The 25,432-nt window shown below is 34.8% G+C and overlaps 1 protein-coding gene across 2 annotated transcripts in view; it reads left to right on the top strand.

Moving 5' to 3' along the window:
• The window catches only part of LOC111504173 (protein BTG3), a 136,400-nt gene that overhangs the window by 1,017 nt on the left and 109,951 nt on the right, over positions 1-25,432 (top strand). Inside the window, exons 1-2 of one of the 2 annotated variants that reach the window (XM_023158684.2) lie at positions 1,024-1,115; positions 1,180-1,391. In XM_023158684.2, the coding sequence (XP_023014452.1) occupies positions 1,270-1,391 (122 nt within the window). In that variant the 5' untranslated portion in view covers positions 1,024-1,115; positions 1,180-1,269. Of the gene's footprint in view, positions 1-1,023; positions 1,116-1,179; positions 1,392-25,432 lie in introns of those variants that run through there. The other variant, XM_023158676.2, reaches the window with a different exon arrangement.

Raw genomic sequence — 25,432 nt, 5'->3', positions numbered from 1 at the left:
AATCAATTCTTGATTGAACTTGCACAACATAGTGTTAAATTTAGAATGTCGGGGAACTGAAAACCATATTGTGAATGATTCAAATAATATGAATCCAAGAATTTAACTTTATCAGTGCTATCATTTCAGACCTCTTTGATGTTGATATGTATCTAATAAACATAAATTTTCATTTGTATGGACCTTTTAACTTTTTTATTTGTGATAAAGAGAAGAATCATATTGAAAGACCAGATTGGAAAATTTTCAATTAAAGTAGTAGATTTTATTGCTGCTATGGTAGAGTCATGATTATTATAAACACCTTGTTTTTGTTAGAAAATCATTCAGATTGTCCAGCATAACCTTATTCTTCTCCAATAAGTTATTACTTCAAAACTACTTACTACCATTTCTGGAATTACAAAATCAACAATTCTTGTTTTTCTTTTCGAATATGAAATTCTAATGAGATTTTCAAGTTTGCTGAAGATGAATGATGAAGAAATTCACCCACAGGTAGAGCTCATAGAATCAAACAGAATCTAGGAAAATACCAGTTTTCAACTCATCAGCGGCATTGTGAGGAAATTTCACTTACATTTTTCTGTGCTCCTAGAAGTTTTGATGTGAAATAAAAGCGTATCTTTTCAGCTGGATTTCTGGGCCAAGTTTGAGATTGGGTGGAGTTTTTCAATTAATGATATCTGAAGTTTTCTTTTTGAATAGTTTCTGGACCAAATTGAAACAGAAAGCTTGATTTATTTACCATTCAATATTCCTTGGGCGAAGTAATTGTTTTCAAGGAGTTAGTGGTTTGTATGTGAGAATTTTCATTGACATTTTAGTATTTTCTCAATTCTCTAGACGTTTTATCCTGTATAAGTATATATTAGTGAAGAAGAACAAGTCAATTCACAGATGTTACGTTTTTCTTTTAATTTGTTTTAATAATTTTTGCCGGAGTTTAGTAGGTTTTTACTAAGAAAAGAAATTCAATTTTTTGAATTATAATATTATGTCAGAAATGACATTTAAATAAACATGGGAACCGTGTCATGAAATTAAGGTTGGCAAGTAACTGACAAGTTTACAATTATACCAAGTTTTTACATTATTTTAACCTGGAAGATCAAGTACTGAAAGTTTATATGAAGTTATATAAAGTTACAAGATTATAATGTGAATTGTTTGTTTCAGATAACATATTTCGGACTTTGAGAAATATTGGCTGCAAAGCTTACTACTTTTTATTTAATCACCGATGCTAGAATTCTCGATCGAACGATCATGAAAGAAGAGATCACCACCGCCGTCATGTTTTTCATTAATTTCATTGAAAAAAGCGATACTTTTCCCAGAGAGCAATTGGAAAACTTCAAGAAATATCTCACTGAACTTCTCATAGAAAGGTAAGTCCTACCTCATCTAAACAGTAGTCATTCGCAGATCCAAGTGAAACTTGAGTTTGAGTTTTGGGCCTTTCTCTTCCATTTGTGATAGCTAGTAGTCATGATTGAACTCAGGTTCTTCTGCTAAAAGATGATTTCCAAATGTGGAATTGGTCTTCACATTTAAAAATCTACTATGTTCCTTTGTTCGTTGGTAAAAGGTTGTCTTCGTTTGGCCAATAGTTTTGGTCAAGAACCATAAGTCAACTCATATACTCCTCAAAAACTATTCTCAGATTCAAAATTGGCAGTATTATAGAAATTATTGGTTAGATTAACCACAAGATCATTTATTTCCTTCTTAAAAATAGTTTGAGTAATTTTGAACCTTGATATAACCTTGTTACTGACTTTTCCCAAAGTAGAAGCACTGCTTGTGGAAAAACTTGCATTTGTTTCTGTTCCGAAGTGGAAATAAGAGAAAAAATAGTTGTGTGAAAAATGTGACTTATTTTTGTAGTGTGAGTATATAGAGTTATGAAAGTTTATAAAGACAGATAAATTATTCATTTTGTCGAGAGTCTACCGAGAATTGTATTATTAGACAAAGCTGTATCACTGGGAAAACCATTAACAGTCATAATTTGTTGCTCACAAAATATAAAGCCAAAAATAGCTAGTGCTTACGATAATATCAATTATACAAATGTTCACCTCATATGATAAGTCTTATCTCCTGATTAATAGAATTTCTAGATTGTTCTAGCGAGGATTAATGGAAATTTTGAGACACTGCTATCTTATTTAAATAAAACTCCAACTGATGTATAATTTGGAAATTATTATTATCTAAAGCGTGCACTTCTAGAATTGGTCAACGAACAATTGATAATAGAAAACAGCAAATTATTTATGTCCCAAGGGTTGATTCTGTGTGGGTAACACACAGAATCAATTGGTAACCATTTATCAAATCTGGGGATATTTGATAATATAACATCATCTTATTTTCTGACAAGTGAAAGTAGATTGTTTATACATCGATTTCAAACATGCAGAGGGTTTCGTACAGGGTTTCTCCAATTATAAATATTGCATATGATATCGTAGTGGTGTGCCCTAAATAGGTTGCATTTCTATTATTGAATGTTTATTTCTTGAACTACTTTGTTTTTCTCCAGCAAGTACAGTCATGATTATGATATTATTCTACATAACCAGTCACTTGATTGAACATGCAATATTGCACAATGGTATTTGTTTTTGTGTATCACTTGAGTTGCATTCATTTCATTTTGGATTTAATAGATCTGTATCTAAAGAAATGCAATTTAAATTTTCAAGCCCGTCTCGGATATACCTACACATTAGCTTGATTGGACTGACGCCTATCAGAAAACAAGTACTCCACTGGCTAATACCACGAACTGCGTTGGATTATATCCGACAGGCGTCAGTGGAAGAATCTTCACAGAAAATTTCCTGCAGGTTGTTTTAAAAGTTTTGCCGATTTATATGAGTCTACTTTGAACTGTAATATCTCGGTTAATACTTATTCAATTTAATCGCAATGAGGGTCATTTGAATCAGTGCACTTTTGCCAACATAACACGGGTCGATTTATTCCGTCAACATGAAAATGATGTGCTCGGGTTTCGATGAATAGACGAAGGTCGTTTTTTGCGGGTTCTGATTGGCGAAGGTGAGAAAGTTACTTGAGTGCTTGAAAAGATGGCAATCGATTGGCGAGAGATCTGGGGAGTATGGTGGGTGAGGCAGAACTTCGACGCTCAATTGTTTTTCGAGTTGCCCACATGGCAAGAAATATGAAAAATATTTGACAATGCTGTAAACCATCATTTGAGAATTACAAATCTTGAAGTCAACAAGGATTTTCTTTATACTTTTCACCTATGGAATTTATGCTATTGACACTGACTGACTTCCAAATGGAATAAATTCATTATTTCGTTCCCGAAACACGTCAAATATAAATTATAATTTGACATTCTTCAACGTAAAAATGTAACCTCTGTGACATTTTTACGTTGAACGACAACGTAAAAACGTGATATATCGTTTGAATGGTCTCTTCATTCTCTAATCAAAAATACTATCGCTTTCAAGTTTATTGCAATAATTAAGATAAAATAAATTAAAATCATGTGGTTACCAAAATTCGATAAAATACACTCAAAAACTAAAATGTAATGCAAAACGTAATGAAATGTAGAATACGAAAATGAACTATGGATGTTAACGAAGTAGATGTTCGAAATGTTCACCGCAAAAGTCTTGGCAACATCCTAATCTCAAATAAAACTGTCTTTTAACATTATTTAACATTATATATAGGCGTGACCGACCTAATCGCAAGCGTTATTCGTTCTTTCAAGTCATTCAATTCTGAAGGTTTAGTTTTGTTCACATTTGCTCACAAAAATAAGTTCTTCCATCAAAATCGTCTTCCATGAGTTCCTGATTGGGTATCATTTTATAGGGATGCATTTTATTTTGTTTACTATCGATGTATGTGGGTTTTCCTCAAACCCAAGCATCACATCTAATTTGAGTTCATCACTCATTGCATTGGCAGCTGCTTTTTTTTATCTGCCCCACGTGACCAAGCTCGCGAAACTGCTTCTCTATTTTGCTTATCGTTCCTTGAGATATGGGCGGTAAATTAGGAAATTTCTCATGAAATAGGCGAGCTACTTTCTGTTGTGTTCGGCTTTTATCGCCGTAACTGATCATTTGTGAAATTGTTATTTTATACATTTCCGTTAATCTAACCATTTGTCAGACTTGAAGTTGACGTACTTTAAACTTAAATTAAAATACTGACAACTAATGTAACATTCAAAACAAGTTGACGGGGCGTCTCAAACTAACATTGCCACATAAATTATTTACAGTTTTTTAAAGGATACTATCTAAAAAGAACATTTTAATTTATTTTATTTTAATTATTGCAATAAACTTGAAAGCGATAACATTTTTGAATAGAGAATGAAGATACCTTTTTAACGATATACCACAAGCCTATACTTCCCATTTAAGAAATTGGGGGGTCGTACCTGTCATTCGACAGGGTTGAAGGTAGGGGTAGCATTTTTCGTTGAAGTTTGTCAAATTATAATTTAAATTCGACGTGTTTCGGGATTTTGTTGAAATATGTACCGTATCCGAAATAATGGATTTATTCCATTTGGCTTTTACACACTGTATGTTACAGCTGTAAATAAGTGAACCGACAATGTAGCTCATTAATTATCTATTTCACCATTTTATAGCGCTCTCGTGGATAGTCGGTACTTGTGACGTCAGATCTCTGTCGTTTTTTAACGGACAACATATTTGGGAATTTATTTTGGGAAAAATGTCCTACCACTTTTTCAGAAGTTACTGTTGTCCTATCCTGCCTCAAATATATCCATTTCTGGTCATCTGACACCAGTAATAACTCCGCGTTTCGAGTTGTTGTGTATCTGATTGAAACGAATCAACTTGATCTATTTTATAACGAGCTACGCTGTAGCAATGAAGCTCGTTTAGAACGGACTACAGTTATGAATTGACCCGATAAACTTTTGCCTTTTGTTTTTTATTGGTCGCTGCACATAACAATAATCTTGCTCGCTATAATTTTAGAACTATTATCTAACTGTGATGCAAAACCCCGGTGGTTGCAAAATATGGAATTGATGTTATTATTCGTAAAAAAAATAATCAGACTCGAACGAAAATTGGTGTTATTTTTCACCTAGTTCTTGGAAATTGGTGTTATCCAACGATAAATACGGAATTGTGTTTTTGCATGTGCATTTTTCAATCAGTGTGAAAGCAGCCACGAGTTCTAGCCATGGATTTGTCGAAGCGTCGCGCGAGATCCGATTATCAGCGGCTCCCAAAATGAGTATCAATTTCGTGGCCAGCAATGACTTTACTCAATGACCGCAAAGAAAAATCCATAATTCCTTCACATCATTCGTGAGTGGGGATTATTTTCTTCGAATATATTCATTGAAGCATACAGAACAAAACCCATATGTTGAAATTTTTTGTCGCGGATAAAATCAACCCCCACTCCCTATATAATAATTTTTGAAGAAATATCCATAATTTCTTCAAATATTTTATAGATGAGAATTCTTTTCTTAGAATGTATTTAATTTGGCATACAGAATGAGTCCCGTATGTTGAAATATTTTGCCGGGCAGTAACGCAACCTCGACACACACGGGTTTTTCGAGTTTTCTGGTTCCGATGATTCTGATCATTGTTTGTTTTATAGGTTTTATGGTTATTAAAGTATTATTACAACATTATTATTGCGATCATTCGTTAAATTGAAAAAAAAATGTTACGCACTAAGATTCATGCTAAATCATTGCAGCAAGGAAGTTTTGGTAAGTCTACACTATACGACCATCAATTCTCATTAAAGCCATCTTTACCTTGGACCAAACTTTTTCAATAAGTTGGACAGCATAATGAGAGACTCGCCTAATATTTCTATTTTCAAAGCACAATTGAAAGCCTATCTTACCAAAAAAAACTGCTATAACATCAACGAATTTTTGCAAATCAATAATTCTTCACCCTAGCCGGGCAGCTATTATTAAAATGTTGTACCTATTCATATGTTAAGGACTGTAAATGTTTCTAAATTTGTATTTTATTATATATTTTATGTTTACTGTGTACTATTTTATAAAATTTAATTATTTATACTATTTAACGAGAAAAGTAAATAAATTTCATTATTGTTATTATTATTTTTTACCCCGAAGTATGCGCTGGTTAGGCCCTATCCTCCAAAGCCCCGATACATTCGGGTGGGCGCGCCAGCATTATCAACCAACGACCACTCGTCACACCGTGGGGTAAGTGATCATTGGGCCCGAGAAGCATGTGCCCTGAGTAAGCGCAGTGAGCCATAAATGACAGCCTTTTGCATCTGTCGGGCTAAGATTTCTGCCTTAGTGCGGCAAGCCGGTATGATTTTAAGATTTGAGAGTAGAGAGGGCATCATTCCACCACGGACTCCAATAATCAGAACAACCATCTGGACAGAGTGGTCTGGATAGAGTCTGCGTCTGCGGAGTTCGAAGAGAAAATCTCGATATTTATCCGTTTTTCCTCTTCTTTTCGGACGATATTCGTCTCGCCAGGAGCTGAACACTCCACGACAAATATCGTCTTGCTCCGGTGGTCGTGAAGGACTACATCAGGCTTGTTAGCTTGTATGAGTCTGAGGGTGGGGAACGAATCGTTCCAATAAATTCGTCACTTCTCGTAATATAGCACTCTTAGGGCCGCGTTATGTCGGTGGATATAGACCGCATATGCTGGACATGCTGATAGCAAATGCATTAGGGTCTCGGCCCCCTCGCGGCAGGCCCAGCACCTTCCGTCAGGAACCTATATCTATACCCATCACGCAACTGTGGTAGACTAAGGTATTGAAGACACCATTCTGTCCAGCCATGATGAACCCCTCAGTTTTCGACTTCAGCCCACTCAATCTGAAGAAAGCGAAAGTCAGGCGTGTTGATAAGCCAAGGTCTCCAATGTTATTGAAGAAGACCCCCATGTATTTTCGTATCCTTGTGTTTCCGCAGAGATGAGGTGATCTCTGCTGCTTTTATATGATCTTTTTGTTGAACAGGTTCTAACTCGGTGACAGAGTTGTGATCACCTCGTTCAGTGTCGAAAACTAAAGTTCATCAGCTGCTCGGCCAGCTGCCGTAAGAAGAAATGCTTCAATTACTGCTCTCTCATGGTCACGGACCATGCAGAGAAGGGGGTCCGAACTCCTGACGACTTTACAGGCTATATACCTACTCCTCTAATCTGTCTGCCTGTTGCTGCAAATACCTCGTGACATGTGCTTGGCTCGTGGACCTCGCCAGCAGGGCCGTGTCGTCCGCGTAGAACGCCAACTTGTTAAAGTTGTTCTCTGGCTTGGGCACGTCCGCTGTGTATACGGAGAAAAGGTGTGGCGAAAGGACTGCTCCTTGCGGGACCCCTGCTTCCAGTAGTCGAATTGTAGAAAGTTCGTCTCCTACTCTGCAACGGCATCGCCTGTCAGCTAGAAAAGACTGTATTAATCTTACCATTGGTTTTGAATATCCAAAATCGCTCATCTTGGCCAGTAGTCCGTCATGCCAAATTCTGTCGAACGCCTTGGAGACGCCTTAGGAGTTGTAGCTCTCTGGTTTGATCTTCGAGTCTCTTTAAGATGACACGCTCCGCCACTTTGCTTATGGAAGGCAGTAAGCTTATTGGCCTATGATTATCTGGGAACAGGTGGTTCTTCTTGTGCTTCGGGATGTGGATAACCGTTGCCTGTTTGAACGGGTACGGAAAGTACTGCAATCTGAGTATAGCGTTTATGATGTTGGTTATGGCTGGTTAAGCTATTTGTAGCTTACAATATTTATATGGAAATATGCCTAAATATATGGGTTGCTTAGGTAAAGATATTTGGGAATATTGAATTTCATGAGGATAAATGGGTTAGAAAAGACCCATATATTAGAAGACCAATTGAAAAACCCCGATTGGGAGACCCTTGAGAATAATGAAAAACTAAATAAATTAAACAAGATAAGTTAACAATACCTAAAATAAAAATAATGCAATAAAACAATCTGCTTTGTTGTAGACATTTTAGAGCTGGCAACTCTAGGCCAAATCATGGAAATTTAAGATTCAGAATTTACTGTTATAAAACAGTATAATTTCGATAGCAAGATTTTGAGACCGATCACATTCAAAATATCGAATGCATTCATGACGTTATTATAATAAGTCCTGTTCTTTTAGGAAATAACGTTCATAATTGAAACTCTACGAATTAATAAACCTCGTGGTAGCAATTTACTTTGCACCTGTATTCCCCGTTCGAAGTATCGATATCTCTATCGCTGTCGTCATTGAAATCTAATGATGCTAATAGCGACGTTTTTTTATTTCGATATCGTTCCCGATGTCCGATCCGATTCATCGACCTTCTGCTAGCCGCAAGAATGACCGTACGTGAGGCAATCGCGCGAAGTTTCTTCATTGAACGTCTTTCGCAAGAAAATTGTTGCAAAAGACAATCATTATCGACTGCGTGTATGTGTGTGTGGACATTGTTCTGACGGGTCAACAATTCGACTTATTCAATGGTGACAATGAAAAGCTTTGTAAGGATTATTCGCTTCGATCTGATTTTGTTGAATGCCCTGTAATGAGTTGAGAGTAGACATGTGCAGGATAATGAATCCCGGCGGTCAACTACTTCTCTATCTAATACCACGACGGACGTCCGTGGTTTGGTAACTTTAGGGGGTGTGCTTCACATGTCAATGTAAAATTTTACAAGGGAAAAAATCAAAACATAACGTACATTGTCGAAATCAGTATCAAGTAGTAATGAAAAGAGGATATTTTTAGGGTTAGTTTTGACTTTCTACTTCTCTCCAACATTGAACAGTAGAAGATACGATAAAATTTGTCCAAAATCCTCTAATCATGGAATTATAACAGCTATATTCTAAATAATCTAAATCAATAGAGAATCTGCTGAAGTGTAAAAAAGATCAAACTGAAAGTTCACCTCGTTATTGCGAAATATAAACCATTTAGGAGTCCAATTAGTAAGTAACTTCTTTGCCTGCTAATTGAATAATCCATGGAAAAACTGATAATTATAAACTTTGCTTTCTTTACATGGTTAACGTTTAGGAAAATAATAATCATTTTACGTTCTCAAAACCCAAAAAAATTTCACTTGTGAATTGATTTGTTTATTGTGGAAAGTTAAAAACCCAAAAAATTGTTGGAAACAGTAACAACTGATGTTTCAGCGAAATAACGTAACGGCGACATTGCATATATATTTATTAAAATAAATATGGTGATTAGGGCAAAATAAATTGTTCATATCGCCACTTTCTACCACAAGCAAATAGTAAGCTTTGAGTTCATTTCATATTAAGATATTGAATGATTCATAACCTCATATTTAATTATTGAAAACTCTTGACGTAGTATCATATCTTCCAAATGAGGCATTATTTTCGCAAATATTACTATCACGACAGACATTTTGAGAGAAATTATCTTGAAGAAACAAACGTAATATTTGTTGAAATGCAATTTCGAATTTTGTTGTTTTCCTTAAGTTTTACAGCGCCATCTTGCGACCTAACCTAACCCTAATCTTGAAGATTCGAAATTCTTCTTCTTTTGAATTTTGAGAACGACTTGACCATTGTTTCCCAGGACCATAACCTCATATTTAATTATTGACAACTATTGGCATAGTATAATATCTTTCAAATGAAGCATTATTTTCGCCAATATTACTTTCACGACAGACATTTTGAGAGAAATTACCTTGAAGAAACAAACGTAATATTCGTTGAAATGCAATTTCGAATTTTTTTGTTTTCCTTAAGTTTTACAGCGCCATCTTGCGACCTAACCTAACCCAACCCTAATTTTGAAGATTCAAAATTCTTCTTCTTTTAAATTTTGAGAACGACTTAACCATTGTTTCGCAGGAGCATAAGTTCTTAGGGTTTTTTCATATGGCTATTCTGCATTTCCAGTGGCAAAAAAACGAATGGAATTTATTATTAACATAGGGGATATATTTTGATATAATTCGCTACATATTAGTTGAATGAAATTCTGATTCGTGAACCATGGACCTTAAAATTCAATTTCAAATTCTGGAAAAACAGTTGTCCGTTGCTAGAACAAAGAAATATATATAATAAAAATACACCTATTGTGTCAATGAAAAAGTACGAATAAATGAATTACAGTAAAGTATAAGGGAATATCAATATGGTAGAATATCAAAACTGTATTTAACATATTCTAAGCATAAGTTACTTTTCAACGATTTTCAGTGAAAATTAGAGAACGAAAAAAAGTTGAAGTGCTTCTGTTGTATCCTCAGTAGTTTTCGAGTTATCTCAATTTAAGACGGCAAGTTTGAAAAAAAACACAAATATATAATTTTTACAGTAATTTTTTTAAATCTTGCAAGTTTCTCAAAAACTTCAAGTTTATATTCAGTCGAATCACACCTCAATAACAATTTTTGGTGAAGGTTGTTTTCGCCCTTTTCTGTTCGGAACATGCATTTTATGTCGTGGAACTATTTAACATGAATTTTCGCTTCATTTAATATTCAACACGGGGTCGGCAAACGGCTTCTGAATTTTTCTAAGTTCTTGTCTCCTAATTAACAAATGGAAAACTATTCATAAATACATATGGGACAGCGTCAATATTGTCCAAAACGATTCTTTCTCAATAGTGCTAATTCAAATGTGTGAATTGGACTTATAAATACAGTTAAAAGCAAAACAGTAATTTTTTCGAGGATGTCATAATAATGCAAATATGACCCAGAACAACACTCATTGCCACCATAAATGCAAGCAAAATGAGTTCAGCAAATAACCAAACTAAAACCTTTGAAGTAAGTCATCGTTGTACGTCAATCAAGGTATTACTCTAAAATGCCATAGATAAGTAATCTGTCTTGAATGTTTTTTTATCCAAGTAACATATATTGTGAACAGTTAACAAAAATAAAGGCACTTCAGATTCGGATAGATCATGAGTATACGAGTTGACTTGTGGTTCTTGCCCACAACTTTATATTGGCCAAACGGGAAGAACCATTACCCAAAGAACAAAAGAACATATAGGTAGTTTTTTCAATGTGAAGACCAATTCCACATTTGCAAACCATCACACGTGCATTTTTTGGTATCAGTAATGAATGAACCTATTTCTCAACAACGATTAAATGAATTACCTGTCACTCAAAACAGAAAAAAATTGTCTTGGTGAATTGAATACAGATTTGAAAAGATTTGAATATATAATTTTCGCAGGCTTGCTGATTTTGAAAAATCACTTTTTTCCTTGTAATCAACATAACGCATCATGAGTTGATTGCACACCACAGGTGGGAGAGTTATTATGAAGATTTATCTGAATAATTGTTGTAATTACAGTTGATGAATAGAAACAATTGATTATTTTCAAATAGTCACAGCGTGATTGATACTATCAATCAAATAACTAATTTGTACTTGATGACTAACTAGCTTGAGAAATTTCACGTGCAGATTGTTATTGGTTACTGTTTACACAGAGACAGTGATTGGATGATAGATTTTTGGTGTTTAAGTCTATCTACGAGAGGTCATGTGTTAGATTGATGACAATCTTTCAGTATATATTTGACATATACTTTGACATAGAACCCAAGGGCGAGTTATTTCTTCTGAATCGTATTATCCTAAATAATAAATGGACCTTTATATTGATATTGGGATAACCGTATAGGTGAAAACTATATTCATAATAATACCTCGTCTTATTTTTCATCAGTAGTTTTTTTAGAATCGAGTAAAAACAATGTTCGTGACATCACTAATATTGGATATTAACTCGGCAACACCGTAAAACTTATTAAAATGGTATAATTTAATTTTCTTCTTCTTTTTATGTTATTGTCGTTCTGACTGTGCGTACGACATTGCAAACTTGTTTTTTGAGGTCGATTTCAAGGTTATTTCCGAAATTAGGAAGCGCTTAACATCATAAAACGAAGACTTCATTTTTGGAATTTTTTTGAACAGATATTTAATTGAGTAGTACTTATTGAAGTGTTTTATCGGTACGTTCATTCATTTACTTTTTTCTGCTTAACAAAAATCATCTCTCTGTATCAGTAGATTTTATAATTTTTTATAAAATATCTATACAGGGCTATTCAAATTCGTTTTTGTAAATGGGGATTTCGTAAACGATAAGAGATAGAGTGTCGGTTAAAGTGTGGCAAAGTTGCGTATTTTAGAGACCTATTCAATGATGTAAAAAATCGAATAAAGCTCTTTTGGTTCTGGAGATATACAGGAAAAACAAAAAAATCCGAAATTATTTTTTGCCTATATCTTCTTTATTCGTAGACATATTGAAAATCTGTCCACATTTTGCTATTGGCACTTGATGTGGGCTATCAGAATATGTCCATGAATTTTTTATACAGGGTATCACCTAACTTGGGCCACCCCCATCTTTGAATTTTTAAATACGGACCTGTATTTTTTATTATTTTGTATCGGCGACGTTCACTTCATACTGAGAAATCAAATAAAATTTTATATTTCGGGGTGTTTGGGTAATATTTGATTATAATTGTGTGAATTATTCCCTGGAAATTGGTTGACTGAGTTGAATAAAAACAAAATACCAACTTTTACGTCCCCCTATATACCGTAGAGTTTTTCGAGAGTTTTTTTTTACATTTTTAGGTACGTATTCATTTTTTTTATTGCTCTGAGCATTTTCTATCATGAACTTCGAATAGGAAAACCTTTTATGATTATCTGAAACATATCTACATCAAAAATATATTATATGTGTTTTTATGAGCAGAAAAAAAAATAGCAATAGCAAAATCCGAAACGAACACTATAGGTAATTGTAATGAAAATTGAAATGAAGTAATTTATATACACAAAAAATTAATGGTGCAATAAATGTTGGAATTGGGGTCCTTCCATTGGTACTGATAGCCCATATCAGTGCCAATAGCAAAATGTGGACAGATTTTCAATATGTGTGCGAACAAAGAAGATATAGGCAAAAAAATAATTTGGGAATTTTTGGTTTTTCCTGTATATCTCCAGAACCAAAAGAGCTATATTCGATTTTTTCACATCATTGAATAGGTCTCTAAAATACGCAACTTTGCCACAATTTAACCGACACTCTATCTCTTATCGTTTACGAGATCACCAAACGAATTTGAATTCAAATATTGGCATGCCTTCATTTTCAATTCTGAAATTTATAAGAAAATGTACCAAGGTTGACTGATTATGGGCATTTTTTACCTGCACTGATGTTTTTTATGGTTGGAAGGAAACATTTTTAAATATATTAACTTTTTTCAATTTGTACAAGTAACTGATAACATTTGGAATACTTTAAAAGCTAATTATCTTCGAAAATGCTACAACGCAGTCAAATTTAAACAGCTTGAAAATAACAACGTAGAAAATAACTGTTTTATTGTCTCCCAACTGCCACATTTATGTGTCCTAGGGCGATAATTTTTTTAAACTGTCTCGATAATTGCTTTTTTTAATTACTAAAGGCTACGATAAAGTTAATGATATATTTCTAATTGTCCACTACAATTTCCTTTGACTTCAGTTGTAGGAATCAGTAGTTGCGTTAAGAAAATGTTTAATGAGGTTTCAAAAATCCGCTTTTCCAGTTTTCAAATTGTTTGAAAAATGATTTGATTCGACAGTAGTTCATTGACTATACTGTGTTTAACATCCGTTTCTGTCAATCAAAACAGGGCCTTGTTCTAGCCTGTAAAGGAAAGAAGACAAACGTATCTTCTATTCAAATAATGTAAACTTCCACAGCCGGAGATAACTGTGTGAAAGCTATTTTCCGGGTTTTTTGGCCGTGTGTTTATGTCCGACGTTTCGTCTGCTACTGCGGTAGACATTCTCAAAGGTGATGAGATAACGGTCGAAGCTCTCGAGTTGGTGTACAACGGTAACAACAACGCGAGCACTTGAACCGTGACCATATCGTCTTCAATAATGTCTACCGCAGTAGTAGACGAAAGAACAGGCTTGAAAACCTGCGGATCACGGCCAAAAAACCCGGAAAATAGCTTTCACACAGATAACATCCATTGCTTCTTCGAAATAACTAGGGAGAGTTTGACCATGAGAAAGAGACGATTATGAACATCTGCTAGATAAAAAAATTGGGAAAATTGGATAAGAAAGGAAAAAACACAGGGATTTATGAATGTACATCCCATAACATTCTAAATTAACCTTATAACTTCAGAATTAGACGATTTTCTTTCAAATATTGATCTTCATTTCCTCCTGAGACTTCAAAAAAGGGAATATTTTCGTTGCTTCTTTTTTATTTTTTCAATAATTGTGATTATTTTAAAATTCATATTACGCCGCCACACATTCTCGTACAAGTTGATTTCACGGTGATGGCAAGCTAAATTTCTGTGTCATTTCATTTAAGGTTGTTTCAAATGTTTTTGTCCGTATTTATAAGTCTACATTAAACTGTAATATCTCAGTGAACACACACTAGAATAAGTATTTATTGAGATATGGAGCTACATAAACGCATGACATTTAAATGGTCAATATTGTTCAGAGAGTATACAAGGTCGAGACTCTTCATAACATGAAAATATATGAAGACAAATAATCATTGATTTCACTCACATTGAAAACAATGAGCGCCAGGCGAACTTCGATGTTTCGGGCAAAGAAATTTGTCTTCATCTCCTCATCCAAAATTACACTGATGAGGAAATGAAGACAATTGTCTGCCAGAAACCTAGTCCATCAGAAACGTGATTGCTTTCTTTATGAATGAAATATATTACGGCGTGTAGAATTCCTGTCGATGGTGTCTGGTGCGGCCATGTTCTTTTCGGCCCCTGAAAGTATTAGATATTTTTTAAGAAAAACATAAAAATACAATTTTTATATACAAATTGTATATTATTACGACTTTTATTACGATCTTTGTTTTAACTAGAAAAGTTAAGGTGTAATGCCAAGTATAAGAGGATCACTTGGATTCTCTTATTCTTATACTTTTTATAAAATGAAATATTAAAATTAAAGATTGTTCCATGGTATTTGTTTATATATTTATATAGCCTAAATTTGCCTTAAATTTGTTGTGCGGCCCCCGTTTTTAGTGAATGTATTGAAGTGGCCCTTTGGGCAAAAGAAGTTGGCCATCCCTGGTCTAAATCAAATAGAATTCTGATATTTCTATGTGAATACAGTTAAATTGTATCTATTACAGTAGCTACTACATAAAGCTGCATGGAAGGAAAAAGCATAAAGTTATTCTAAGCTTGAAAAGTATGTTTTTACTTGGGAGGGAGGGAGAACAAGGTTGATAGCTGACATTAACAGGAAGTTGTTTGTTATTTTGATCATTGTAATGATAGGTAAACAGTTATTTGTTGATACATATGGTACATCAAAGAATGGGGAATGCTCCTCAATTTGGGTTATTACAGCGAATGCAAGTTTGAACAAAATAAAGTTGAGTTTAATTCATGAGTTTTTTAAATTCACTTCGAAAAAATTGATGTTTTAAATGTTGGGTTTTAATTTTTTAAGGGATTTGTTTTTAATTCATATCTTGGCAACAGCGCCTATATCGAGTTGAAATAATTTATACGTACTTAGATATTCTACGTTAAAAAAAGAAAATTATCTCAATAAATCAACAATTAAGACAAAATATAAATTATAGTTCAATACCACCTCCACAAGCCACATAAACAACAGTTGTTTTGTTATTTATTTATATAGAGGAAGATAGGTTAGGTGCATAAAAGGTCATATGTCACAGAATGTCTTGGAACTCGGAACATAAGTCAACAGAAAAGCACGCCTCTGAAATATGTCATCTTCGTTTGTCTCATACAGGTAGATTCATGGTCCTTTATTAGCTATAAACCGATGTTGTCAAATGGTGAAATAGAAACGAATCCCTCTAAATATTGAATGCATTATTTCATTCCTTTTTTAAGTATTTAAATAATTTTTTAAAGAAAAACTACTTTATTTTCGTCAGGAGAAACATTCCCCATTGAATGAATCTTGTTGTTCTTTTGGGAATTCTTTCATTTAGTAAAGATTTCAAATTGGTACAGTAATACTTTCTTTTATATATTTTATAAGACATTAACACTATACTTGCCTGCCTTCTATTTTCTAGACTGGGCATTTTAAATTTATTTTGTTGTGCTGCTGATCTAATTGTATTATAATCAGGGTATCTATATACTTTTTTGTAATATAAATATCTCAGAAATCTGTTTGGATGACCCTGTATATTTATAGCATTTTACACACGAATTATGTACGAGGAAATCCAATTCCCAAACGAACATCGATTGGTTGGTTGTATTTGTTTGACTTTCACGGTTCTTTTCGAGGTGTGTTCGAATCGTGTTTCGCATGAAGTCGACGTAACGTTTGTTTCTACGAAAAAAATCCACACGACACGAGAGAGAGAAGCACGAAAGAGTCGAGAAGCAGATACAGCCACTGGGTACGTCCTAGTTTACTAAACCTCAAGATAGGTATATACTGGTTTCGGAGTCGAGTGTAAAAGATATGAATACGGTAGATGACGAATCACTTTGTTGACCCGATCGATCGATCGCTCGGTCGAAGAAATGTTGGTTGAATGAGTTTTTATCTCACACGTTGCGATTATTCGAAAATGAGACGCGCCCTGTATAACGGTATCGATACGATTGATTGTTTGACATGACCGTGACACTTTGGAAATGTTCAGATTAAATTTTGTTTGTGAAATGATATGATGATCTTTTTATTTGTTATTAACTCCGTTAGAAATTATAGGATAAATTATATACCTGGTAACGGCGCCAACACACAACACGATATATAAGAAGACAGACAGTGCATGTATTCCACATTGTGTAATATTTGGAAATATAGTTCGATGAAAGTAGGGCTTTCATTAAGACTAGTGAATAATTATATACAGTCCACATTGGTAACGGGTTAAACCCCTAACATTTGGTCCTTCGAGCCGGATATATTTGAATAATTATGTACAGTTCACATTGGTAGCGGGTTAAATTCCTAACAAACTCTTACGATTGATAGTTCTCGAATTAGTTGCAATTCCATTATTTGATTGCTTAGGCTACGAACTAATAAAATAATGCGCTTTACTCAAACCTTCACAAATGCAACGATATTACATTCCGTCTGAATAATTCATCACATTTTGGCTATAAATTTGAAAACCATCGTCTCCAAATATGTAACGAAGTAAAGGTCTTGGGAATAATATTTGGCTATGAATTGATTTTAGATAGGCACATATATTAATGAAAAGGCATGTCTTTGGTATCCAGATCATCCAGTTCAGGCCAAAAAAAGTTGGTAATTATCGACCTTATAGTGCTAGTCATTGACAGTAATGGTCTGATCAACGTCGTTCTCAAAGATATGTGGATCGAAGACGCCGCCAGCCCAAAATCCACACCATTGGACACTCTTGGATATCATGTGGATTGGTATCGTCCCAAATTCGACAGTTTTTTTTATCCATTCATCCAGAAATGGGCATCATCGCTGAAGATTATTTTTCGATGAAAATTACGATCAGTTGCCAACTGTCCCAGAGCCGATTCAGCGACCACACGTCGTTGTTTATGGTCGTTTACCTTCAGTTCTTGGATCAGTTGAATTTTGTACAGGTGCAGGCTCAGGTCACGATGCAAAATTCGCCAAGTTGTGGTTTGCAAAAGGCCTAGTTCGCGATGCGATTTCGCGCCTAGCGACGCGAAATCGACTGCCTCGGATTCTCCTGCACACTCTCACAGACAGCGGCGATGTTTTCGGCAGATTTTGCTTTTCTACCACATTGCGAATAGTCCTCTGGGTAGGACGATTATGGCGAGCAAAAACAATTTCCTCAATAGTATATACCAATGTATATATGTACGTCGGAATCGAACCATAATAGTCTCAGCAGTCCGAACTCATTTCAGAAGAACGTTTGGTCGATTAATTTCCAGTACCATAATACGGAGGAGACTTGCTAGAGTCAATTTGCAACCCAGGAGGCCATTAAGAGTACCCAGGGTACTTCCCAGACTCATAGCCGCTCGTCTACAGTTGGCACAGGAACACAGAGACTGGCTTTTAGCTCAGTGGCAAATTGTCATTTTTTCGGACGAAACCAGATTTGGTTTAGTTAGGGATAGACGGCGACACAGAGTTTTGAGAGGACCAGGACGATAAGAAAGACTATATTTTTCTAGAGAAGTCGTTCCATACCAAGAAGGATCGGTAATGTTTTGGGAAGGCATAATGCATGGTCGTCGTACGCAGCTTATTCCCATTCCAGATACTTCGAAACATTATTGAACCCATTATTTATCCTCTCCGAAATGAAATTGGAGCCAATTTAATTTTCATGGATGACAATGCTAGACCCCATCGCACGTGAAGAGTACAAAATGCACTAGAGATTAAGAATATTCAAAGATTTCCGTGGCCAGCAAATCCACCAGGCATGAATCCCATTGAGCACATGTGGGATTTCGTTAAACGAGCAATCTCAAACAGAATTAATCCTCCTAGCACCCTCCCGGAACTCACACCCGCGGCCCAAGAAGAATGGAACAACATCCCAATGGATACCATTAACGCCCTTATTGTTTTCATGCACAGGCGAGTTAACATCTTACTACAGAACAGGGGAGGACACACCGAATATTGATGGATTTTTTATTACGCCCTGAAATGGTTTTTTTCTACATTTCAGATTCTGCTAATCATTTTATTATGCACGATTTTTCGTTTGTATTTTTTTTTGTTCTGTTAAAACTAAATTCAGCCAATTTGCGTTGGTTACATAACCAAATTAAATGTACTTTGTAATACACTTCTTGACTTACGATAATAGTGTCTCATTTAGACAAACATAAAGGGGTACTTATGATGCATTGTTTGGAACCTTTGGTGTAGTAATGACTTACTGGAGTTTTTCCCCAACACAATCATAAGGGGGTCCAAGAATTTCGGCGATGAAAAAATGACAAATAATTCAAGAGATGTAGCTTGAACAAGATGGTCGGAAATCCGATAAAGCAGTGACTCAACACTTTAGTTACTGGCTAGAATGAAAAATTATTGAGGAATATAACAGATGCACCCTAAAAACATATTTAGGGTCCTACCAAAGTTATACTTTTTTCTGCAGTTTAAAAGTCAAGACCTTCAGTACGTACATACGCTCAGGATATATTTTTTCCCAAAACTAAACGAAAAATAAACTCTGTAAATATCAGCAATTCGAAGAGAAAATATTTCGTGACCGTGGTTTTATGTAGAAGATGACGTCTGTCGCAGTAGCAGATGAAGCGTTTGGTACTTCAGGTGATTGTTATTATGATGTATTATTTATTTATTTAGTCACCCTAACATACCACATGCCTAATTACAAGGATGATCGCAATATATACAATATTTTACACAAAAAAAATCACATAACAAAATAAGTCAGTTACTGACGGGGTCGACTAATAAGTGTGATGATCCTACAAAGACATTGCCACTAGCTGTATAATAACTTTTTTCCTTAAATTTGCTAGAGAATCTGTCCAATCTATGTAGATTATATCATTCAGTTCATTTGAGAGACGTAACACACCTATAGTGCGGAAATTCTGTATTCAAAACATTATTTAAACTTGTTCTTCTGGTTGGAACGATAACACAGGTCTTCAAAAAAAACTAAAAAAAAATTGTTTTGATTTCGTTAACTGATCTTTATGTAGTTTTTTGCGCTGATTTCAAAAATGACATGTTTTAATCTATCACGTAAGGTTTGCCTACAAAATAAGGATGAAAAATTGGAAAAATACAAAAAAACGAGGAATTGTGGATTTATTTTTATTATTTTAACATGAAGTGAAAGCAAAAAAAACAATGCTACATAGCTAAACTAAGCATAATAGTGATACACAAGTGTTTGCAAAGTGATTATGAGTCTTTGTAAAAACGTTTTCTTTTTCCGTCAAAGCTTCGTTTGGTACTTTCTCGGCTGTGTTCTTGTGAATTTTCCCTTTTTAACATTCAACAGTAGTCTGCCATCATGTTAACATTCCACCGACCTTGGTATCTGCGTTCCATTTCTTTTATGTCTTGATGGAAACGTTCTCCTTGTTCCTCACTTACAGCTCCTAGATTTTCGGGAAAGTAGTCCAGACGTGAGTGAAGGAAATGGACTTTGACATTTATGTTGTAGCCCAACATTTTGTAGTTTTGTATCGATTCAGCAACCAAAGTTTTGTAGTTTGGGTCTTTTTTGTTTCCAAGAAAGCCTGTTATAACAAGTCTGAATGAATTTCAGTCCTTTTTTTCTCTCATTTCTATTTTAGTGACAAAGCTTTCATCTTTTAAAAGTTCTCTTATGTCTGGCCCAACGAAGACTCCTTCTTTAAGTTTAGCATCGGATAGACCAGGAAACTTCAGAAAGATACTTGAAACAATCTCCTTATTTGTCTAATGCTTTCACAAACTGTTTCATTAGCCCCAATTTGATATGGAGTGGTGGAAGCAAGATTTTTTTAGGATCCACTAAACTTTGTTTTTCAACATTTTTAACTCCAGGAATAAGACCCTTTCTTATTGGCCACACCTGCTTGACATAGTGTTGTTGTTTTCCGTCACGGCTATCCCATTCACATAGAAAACATGGAAACTCAGTGTAACCACTTTGTTGATTTAGTAACATTGAAATAACTTTCAAGTCTCCGCAAATGGTCCACTTATGATCAGAGTAGCTGAGCTTATTAAGAACAAATTCCAGATTTTCGTAGCATTCTTTCAAATGGACTGAGTGTCCAACAGGCACAGAAGCATATTGGTTGCCATTGTGAAGAAGTACAGCTTTCAAACTCTTTTTTGATGAATCGATGATAGGTCTCCATTTCTCTGGTTCATACGTTATGTTGAACATTTCCATGACGCCGGGTACATTGTTGCAGAAAACTAGGTCACCCTTCTGTGTAAAAAAGGGACATATTCCCTTTCTCTAAATCGGTACCATGAAATTCATAATCCAGACTCAATTTACCGCTTATATAGGCTATATAATACAGAAACATCGAACCCATACCGAACCTAAAAACCCATTCGATAAAAAAATTCAGGTGAAATTTATCACTTATCTGTAGCTGATAGAATTTTTTTACTATTTTTTCCGTAATCTGCTCACAAAATACTGTTACAATCCCTAGCTGAATATCCTACAATTTTTTCATTTCAGACCTGTGTAATAAATGAGGTGAGTTTAGTCTATTATTAGGCAGCCGGTGGAGAAATGATATTACACATATTATTATATTCTTATATTATCATCATATCAAGACTACCCGGTAGATATATTGATTGACTTCGTTTGAATTTTCATTAATCTATTGTATGTTGATGCCGCCTAAAAATTTCCCCAAGTTTATGCGACATTCTGCCAACAAATAAAAATCCTTGATTAACATGTGATTCGCTAGCTCCGCTACTAGAACTTTGTTGACTCCACGGCATTTCTGTAACTTCTCATCGAACTTTGACTACACGATATGCCGTCACGTTGCCTTTGTGTTTGATTTCGCATATTTTGTCGAATCTGAATCGTATGCACCAACGAGCACATCGTAAGAGGATGCGCATATATTTATAAAAGCATCTTGAAAGTTATATTTAGAGAGTGTTTATGTCAGCCAGCGTTTCACTCGAATATAAACAGAAAAGATTGAAAATCTTTATGGCAGCGCGTAAGTGAAAGTTGGCAAAAACATTCACCTATGTAGACTTTATTTTCCAGGAATATGTCATAATTGCGAATTCATGGTTTTTGCATTGCTAGGCTGTCGAGTTGGGGAATGCGTTGACAATAAAAAACAGCTTTGATTTATTCAAAAAAGGAAGGTTTCGTTAAATATTTTTTCAACAGTTTCATTTTACTCGTTATCTATATTGAATGCAAAATTAAATAAACTTGAAGTAAAAAAACTGGCACGATTGCAAAAACTTACAAACTGCCGTCTAATTTTATTGGACTTGCTCATTAACCTTTGCGAAAGGAATATAACCATTTTTATTAAAGAAAGTTCATTACTTGTCCTCATATAAAAAAATGTTGATGCCAAGTGTCTTAAATGAACAACTTCTGTTGACGATAAAAGTATTCGATGACCTCGATATTTAACTGAATGAAAATATTTTCATATAAAGATCATAGGTCGTTGCGATTCTCTGTTTTTATGCAAGTATAGATTTGAATATATTAAGCCCGATTCGGCTGTGAAATCGTTTCGAAAATGAATACTTAACGAGTTTTTGAGTATTTTCAGTTTTTTCAAGCTATTATTCAAAATGAAGACTGATTTCTACTATTTTTTATTATCGAGTTCTAAATTACTATGTTGTTTACACAAGCAATATTTTACCAGAAATGAAATCGGTTTTTACAATTCCAAAGGTTTGCGGCTACATGAATGAAAATTTAATGATTATGGTACATTCCAAGGTTATTGTCATTCATGAAATCAAAAGGATGAACGTTGGCATTCCAAACTCATTATAAATTTGAATTTTACTAATTTTCCTAAATCTATCACCGTCAAGACCTAAACTCATAATACAAATAAAACACAAATTGTCAAGGTAAACGACTCTCTCAGCGACCCACTAATTGTTACCCGGGCCGTACCTCAAGGATCTGTATTAGGACCCATCTTATTTCTAATACATATGAACATCTTCAAAATCTCTCTCTCTCTCTCTCTCTCTCTCTCTCTCTCTCTCTCTCTCTCTCTCTCTCTCTCTCTCTCTCTCAGATTTGTAGATGTATAGGCATCAGACAGGTTTTAAAAAAATCTGTTCAAAATCTGTTTTTCCGTTAACCAGCTGTCGCACCCCTACGAACGACAACCCTCAAAAGTAGAAACTTGTGCGAGCTAAGGATTAACGAGGTCTTACCTTTTAACGTGTGATTCCTAACACGGGTTGGACGGTAGCACGTGAAGATCGATCGTTCAGACTAGGGCTTGAACCACCGACCAACACGGCAGTGAATTCGAGTGAGTGAACAAAGCACCCACGCCGAACCGCTTGGCTACCGACCGACCAAATAAGGTAACAAGGTAAAAAACCAAATCTTGAACGTGGTTTATGGTATCTTCTGAATAATTGGTGACTCATTTATTCTATTACAGTGAAAAATCGGATTTTCTTCATGGTGAAGTTGGTAGTTTGACAGTCCTATGGACATTCCGGCTAAGTAGGAAAAATTGAAAAGGTGGTTGGCATTATTTACAATTATTTCAGACATTGTTTCACAAAAAAATATAAACGACAGTCAACGTCATCTTCATTCCGTTCTGAAAAAGTTGAATTTCATGTGCGGGCGCCATTTATTGTGTTGAAAGTTCTTTGTAGTTTGTTAGCGAAACTACCTTAACAACAGAAAGTTTTCTGGTACTCAATGTAGAAGTTGTTTACCACCAAAACATTTTGCCACAATTTTGCTACTGACTGATATAACCGGTGGTGTACGTGTCTATCTGCATGCCTCTCATCAGAAAGTTTTTCTTGCTCATTGATTATTTATAAAATATAATTTCTCAATTTGCACTCCATCCGGAATAGAATAAACCATTTTATAGCAATTCAAAAGAAGAGAGCTCAACAATAAAATGGTCCACATCAACTACTTTATTGAAAATAAAGTCGAATTATCCACTGAAACTTGTTAGTGCTCAAAGGTATTTGTAAATACGAGGTCCAGTAAAATGTTAAAATTTAATTCCTTGAAGACACGTACCTCAAATTTATAACAATTAAAAAAATTTCAAGGTATATTTTATACCCTTTCAATAGATGTATCACAATATACTCTACCTTATTCAAAAAACTAAGGGTAAAATCACAGTTATGGCTTAAATGTGTAACTCTGTCCTCCTGAAAACAAAAGTGTTCCGAGGATTTTTTTGTCACATACAAAGCCTCCCTAGGCTGTTTTCGATGGGCCTCCCTGTATGTTTCGCGGTGTCATTATATGATTTTCACGTAACTAACTGATCTTCGAATTAGTCTACATTGAGTTTGTGGCGGTTATTGTGAAAATGCCGTATAGTAGTTTACGTAATGTCGGTATGTAATGGATATATATTTTGTTAGAGTTACGATGGTGTTTTAGAGGAAAACCATTCACTTTTGAATTGACTTATCGATTAGTTGACGATATTTGTATGGGGATATCCTTCAAGTAGCATGAGTCGTTGCGGTTTTAGTTTTAATCATTGATTGTTTGCCGGAAATGCGGTTTCAGAGGTTTCAAGAAATATCCTAGCATAATGTATAAATACATTAGGAATCTTGGATGCCTATTTTAAATGCCTCATGTTGGTACTACAGTAGGTGGTACTGGTGATGAAGGGATTGAAGTAAATTACTTAACAATATATAGGAATAATCCAGTTCAATATATCTCTGAAAATAATGTACATTTTTCTGTAAAGCTTGGAAAAGGCTAAATTACAGATGTCTATTAGTTTTCTCAGAACATCTTTCTGCGATATCCCTGAATTTTGCAGCGCCACCTAGCGGCAATGACTTCCTCGAATTGTTGTAGGGAACTTCAAAGTATGCGAGGCGTTTGCTGTCATCAGTGTGAGTTAGTAATTTTTTCCCGTCCCGTAACTCCATCAAATTACCGGATTCGACCTTCGAACTCTGTAATATTTCGCAAATACCTGCGAAATTCTCACACCGTCTACTTCGAAACGCTTCGCGCTTGGCGGCTCCCTAATTTCTATTCGGAAAATTACCCGCCTGTCTATTTAAACGATACTGCAAGCAGAAAGTGCTCTGTAGGTCAAATCCGAGGTCAAACCGTTGGAGTTCGGAGGTATTACCCTTTTCGTGGTAGAGTGTCGGTTTGGTTTTCGTGAAAATCCGTGTCTAAGATCCCAGTAAACGGTTCCGCAAGCAAAGCATACTCTTTTTCAGCACAATTTTTCTATGCGCGTTTGTCGGCAGCAGCAATGTTTTTGTAATGTTTTTTGTTAAAAAAACGTCTTGAAATAGCTGAGAACAAATAATAAACCATAAGAAATATTAAATAAACCACATTCAATTTGAATATCTAAGAAAAAATTAAGATATACTAAGGATTCTAGTTGAAGAAGAAAAAATTTAATTTTTTTTATTTTTATAATAACATTGTATTGACGTTCTGTGACTTTAGCCACCTTTTTATTGTTCACAATTAAGTGCTTCGACTGAACTTCGAACAAGTACAACATTTTAAATAATTTGTTCTAATGATTGATTTGTTTGTGGAGATATTACTTTTCCAGCACAAAAAACAGTATGACACTTTTAAACTACCGC

This window comes from Leptinotarsa decemlineata, unplaced genomic scaffold (assembly GCF_025532065.1).
Source record: "Leptinotarsa decemlineata unplaced genomic scaffold, Ldec_3_MD MMD2_tig00001719_RagTag_RagTag, whole genome shotgun sequence".
NCBI classification, from domain to species: Eukaryota; Metazoa; Arthropoda; class Insecta; order Coleoptera; family Chrysomelidae; genus Leptinotarsa; species Leptinotarsa decemlineata.
Note: the sequence above shows the minus strand (reverse complement) of the source record. Positions and strands in the feature narration are given on the sequence as shown.